The sequence below is a fragment of the Aplysia californica genome, unplaced genomic scaffold, assembly GCF_000002075.1.
Source record: "Aplysia californica isolate F4 #8 unplaced genomic scaffold, AplCal3.0 scaffold00065, whole genome shotgun sequence".
NCBI classification, from domain to species: Eukaryota; Metazoa; Mollusca; class Gastropoda; order Aplysiida; family Aplysiidae; genus Aplysia; species Aplysia californica.
Window position 1 is genome coordinate 297,897 of NW_004797335.1, and position 5,000 is coordinate 302,896.

At 40.6% G+C, this 5,000-nt stretch overlaps 1 protein-coding gene across 1 annotated transcript in view; it reads left to right on the forward strand.

The window, feature by feature from the left end:
- The window catches only part of LOC101860242 (steroid 17-alpha-hydroxylase/17,20 lyase), an 8,776-nt gene that overhangs the window by 756 nt on the left and 3,020 nt on the right, over window positions 1-5,000 (forward strand). The window contains exons 2-4 of the mRNA XM_035968512.1: window positions 780-1,120; window positions 2,571-3,060; window positions 4,531-4,769. Of these exons, the coding sequence (XP_035824405.1) occupies window positions 780-1,120; window positions 2,571-3,060; window positions 4,531-4,769 (1,070 nt within the window). The remainder of the gene's footprint in view (window positions 1-779; window positions 1,121-2,570; window positions 3,061-4,530; window positions 4,770-5,000) is intronic.

Below are 5,000 nucleotides of genomic sequence, written 5' to 3' on the forward strand. Positions count from 1 at the left end.
TTTTAGGAAGTTGTTTTGTGGGCATGGAAGATACGTTGTGTCTTTCGTATGTATGAGAAGGTTGTATTGGGGGGGGGGGAAGTATTTGTTCCAGGAGCACACATTTCTCTTATTTGACACGTGGTATGTGTGGTGAGGCTAGTGAGGTTTAAATGGCAGGCTTCCACTCCTTCTTTGTGTGGGATGTTGTTGCACATGTCTACCACGTCAATGGCTAAAATGTTGGTGTTGTCTGTAATTTGTCTTTTTTCATTCAGTGTTTTAATTTTTTGAAGGACATGTAAATTGTTCTTGACTCAATGGTTGCCACAGAAGTCGGGACTAGGGGTTGAAAATTCTGTCTAGCCAGTAGGAGACTCATTATCATCATCCTCCTCCTCCTCCTCCTCATCATCATCATGTTTTAAAGTAGAAAAAATTATACTTGAGACTTAGATAGGATTGGTCGTATTTATTCAAATGCTCGTATAGGCCTAGATGTTCAACGTTTTGCCAGTAAAGCTTCATCAAGAACATAGCATATGAGAACGTATTGGTGCGATTTGGACAATAATATCTTAAAGAGCCGAAGCTCGGAAAAAGAAAAAAGAAACGCTAACTAGTTACTGGCATGGTCCTGGCTGAGAGTATAAATACGTTAAAATTGGTCTCACATAGTGTTGAGAGCTCACTCAGAACTGGCACAAATTAAATTTCGAAAGGGGGTGGGGTAGATACACATTCAAGTGCAACAGAACGATGAAAGTCTCATCATCATCATCATCATCATCATCATCATCATCATCATCATCATCCTTCTATAGGTTACTCTCCTCAAAACCAAAAAGCAAAACAAAACGAAAACAAAACTATTTCATTCACCGCAGGTATTGGCCTGGCCGACAAGGCTACAGAATGGAAAGACAAGTACGGGCCAGTGTTCACCATGTACCTAGGTCCAAAACCCACCGTTGTTATTTCCAGCATCGAAGCCATGACAGAGGCCTACGTGAACAGTGGCGACGATTTCGCCAACAAACCTCACATTGTGTCTCTTGATGTCGTCAGTGACAACGGGAAGGACATCGCTTTTGCACAAATTTCAGGGGGCGTGAAGTTTAGGAGGAAGACTATCATACAGGTATAGTCACTAACAGAATTGTACTAGATTTTAAAAAGGCAAAAGAAGACAACATTTATTCCCTCCCTCCAAAGAAACAACAACAACAAAAACACCAAATAAAAACAAAAAAACAAACCCAAGAACCCAAGATAAAAGCAACATAACGACAGACGAGAAGGCAAGAAAAAGGCTAAGAACAACAAAAATAAATACTTCCTTTTTTTCTTTTTAGCCCTTCGGCTGGTACTGATGGGTGTCAGCTGTGATTTGGGTGGCTTGGAAGAGGCTCTGTTCGTGAGCTCTGAGAGTGTCCTTTGCAGAGTCGATCCTGAGACATCTTGGTCTCCCTCTGTTTTTCATTGTTTGATTATTTGTTTGTTTGTTTGTTAGAGTAAAGAGAAACACATCGGCACAATAATGATTATTTTTTGTTAGGGAAATGTGAGACAGACAGAAATAACAGACGGAAAGTAGAGAAGTTGGACCTACCAGTGGCACTCTCTACCCACCTGCTCTCCTTTTCCAGTAAGTTGCTTGCACTTAAGGCTCGTAATGCTTGTTGGTCTGTAAACATTCTTGGAAAATGGTCAAACCATAATGCTATTGTTATTCTGTGTTGTTTAATATTGCTGACGACGTGTGTTATTCCTTTAGTGTCCCTGGCCTTTTTGCGCACGATCTCGTCTCTTCTGATCCAGGTTATTGCTTTCCTCAGTCGTTTCTTCTCGCAGGTGGTCGAGTTCTCTCCTTTTTTGGGTCAAGAATCAAATTTGGGACTGGTAGGTCACTGTTGTTATAAATATGGCACTGATCAGTTTATTTTTGGAAAGTGTTTTAAGGTACATGTACTTGCAACACAATTAGGTCAAGTAAATGCGAAGATTAGAGATGTTACAAGAGAGTAATAAACATATAAAAGGAAGAGAGATAAGGACGAAAGATGATTGATAGGAAACAAGGAGAAAACCACACCAGATGACCAGTCAACCACCCGTTCTGGTCAGTATTTTTTTTGCGTCCACTGGGATGTTGAGGTGTCTTTGGAGAGGTCCAATTTAATAACTGACTTCAATTGTTTTCTAGCGTCACGTAATTTCTCTGTCTAGTTTGCCGGCTTCTTTGGTAAAACAGCCTAGGCTTTTGGACTCACAGGCTTGCTTCTTTGGGATCTGCTTATATTGTTGATATGTTTTCCTTGCTAAGAATCATCTATTCTTGGCCTGGCCTGCGTGTTTTACTTCAGTCTAGTATATTTAGAGGGTAATTGTTCATCTTTTAAAAAAAACATTGTGCAAGTTTGATTGTCTGGGGCATGTTTCTTATGTTCCACAAGCCCATTTTAAATGTGTGTTCGTTTTTAAAAAAAGTTCTGGATTTCAACTATTGTCTCTAAAAATCTTTACTCGTCCATGAGCACTTTTACTTTTGCCTTTGCACAATAAATATTCCACCTTTCCTTTCTGCCCAGTCTCTCCGCCAGTACCTGACAGGATCTCAACACGCAGAAAGAATTCACTACATCGTAGAGGCAGCCGTCAACAACATCGGACAAGAAAAAGGCCCTTTTGACTTAGAGAAGCACATATTTCATATAGTCCTCAACGTCTTACACGTACTTTCGTTTGGAAGAATTCTCGATGTCGACGACAAAGATTTCCAAACACTTCACAGATTGATCTCAAACGGTTCAGGCAACATTACAAATAACTGGGAAGATGTGTTCCCGTTTTTGAGGCATTTTCCAACAAAAAAGTTCCGAAAATTCTTAAGCGGTAATGGCGAATTTGTGGCTTACATAAAGAAAGAGCTGGATAAACACAGGGCAAATCTTAACGAAACCGACGTATCAAGTCTGGCTGACGACATCCTGCTGACTCAGCGAAAACTGGCCCAAGAAAAAAACACTACGCTACAGGTAGGTTCTGTGCTCTATTCCAGCCAGTCGATTTTCTCTATTATCTCTCTCTCTCTCTCTCTCTCTCTCTCTCTCTCTCTCTCTCTCTCTCTTTCTTTCTCTCTCTTTCTCTCTCTCTCTCTCTATCTATCTATCTCTCTCTCAGTCTCTCTCTTTCTCTCTCACTCTCTCACTCTTTCTCTCCTTCTCTCCTTCTTTCTCAGTTTCCCTTTTTCTCACCCTCTCACTCACTCTTTCCACTTTTCTCCTCCTCTCTCCCCCCCCACCCCTTTTCTCTCCGTCTCTGCACATATCCCTCTGCCCTTCTCCCGAAGACTCTCTTCTTTTCTCTCATACTCTCCAAAATCTATATCCTTCTCCAATTAACCCTCTATCGCCCCAACGGAGGCAAATGTTCCTTGCCTTCGGAACGACCTACACCATGTCTATAGCGCTGTCAAAAATCGTGCAGCAACTTATTCTAAAATATAATATATTTTAACGGGTACATTATTGTCATCCACAGCAGTTTTGTATCGATTTGTCTTATATTTTTCCACAACATTTGATGTTTGATTAAAATATTTAACTTCTTAAATTTATATAAAATACTATAAATTTCCGTAAAGGACAATGTAATTGTTCACAACCCTTCCCGCTTCTCACACACATTTTGCATACACATTATTTGGCCTACGTCACAGCTTACCAATGCCACTTTTTCGTGGCAAAACTTGTTACAAGAAATTCATTTCAATGTGAACACTTTTTTTGCTCTAAAGGGTCTCAAAATAGGCGTTCAATAAGCATAATGTCGCGATTAGAAAAAAAATGAGTTTGTCCCAGCTGTAAACGTTTTTTTTATACCGGTAGAAACTATTTACTGAGATTTAAAATTGTATTTGTTAAGGAATGTTTCTAGAATACAGCTAACGGGTGTTTATAATATGTTTGATCTGTTACGACAAATTAGGTCAAATCATTGTGCAACAGTTGGAGAGTTTAAGTTCGATAGTTGATAAAACATTTGACAATACTTGGATTTACTTGGATCCAGAGCTAGAATCATAGCAGGCGGCACATGTCCACAGCTGCTCATCTCTCCATTCCAGCGTCCACCTCAGGGTCTTCCTGCTAATTATCTCCATGAGGAGCTGGTTTGAAACACGCCTGACCACTCCTCGGAGCAAACTTTTTTTCGCTGTGCCCCGCACACACTTTTCTTTTATTTGACAATAAGTTGCGCCAAGAATCATTATAGTTGAACGTCTGTCATCACCAACAGCACCTCGCTACCTCAGAATTACAAAATTCTATCAGACAATTTTGGCCGTTCTGAGTTACTAAGACAACGAGTTCAGAAATGAAATATATGCCATCCGTTCTATCAAAATTGTAAAACTGTTCGGAGTCGTTATCAAGTCATTCAAAGAATTGCATTCGCAAAATTTTGACATGTTGGGAAACTCAACATGTTGAACGTCAGATTTCTCATAAACTAAGCACTGGACAGATAGAACTCTGTAATACAAAGGTAGTAGCCTGTCACGTGACATTTATTCCCAGGCTGCCATCACCGATTCTCACGTGATCGTGATGTTGTCTGACGTCTTCTTCGCCGGTGTGGACACCTCGAGACACACTCTCGGCTGGATCTTCCTGTTCCTGGCTTTGAACCCGGACGTACAGAAGAAAGTGCAAGCGGAAATCGATGACATTGTTGGTGAGGTCAAAAGATACACCTCCCCACCCCAATCCCACCTTAAAAAAAAGCCTTAAAAACCCCCCTCTTTTTCCACGACAAGAAAACCCACAAACAAACAAGCAGAGAAACAACGATCACAATTACAAATAAAAGCCAACCAACAAAAAGACTCTTTAGCGCGCGCGTGTAGAAATGTGTGTACATAAGTGTTAGTGTATGTTTGTCCTTGTGTGTGTATGTGTGTGTTTGTGTGTGTGTGTGAGTGTGTGTGTGTGTGTGTGTGTGTGTGTGTGTGTGTG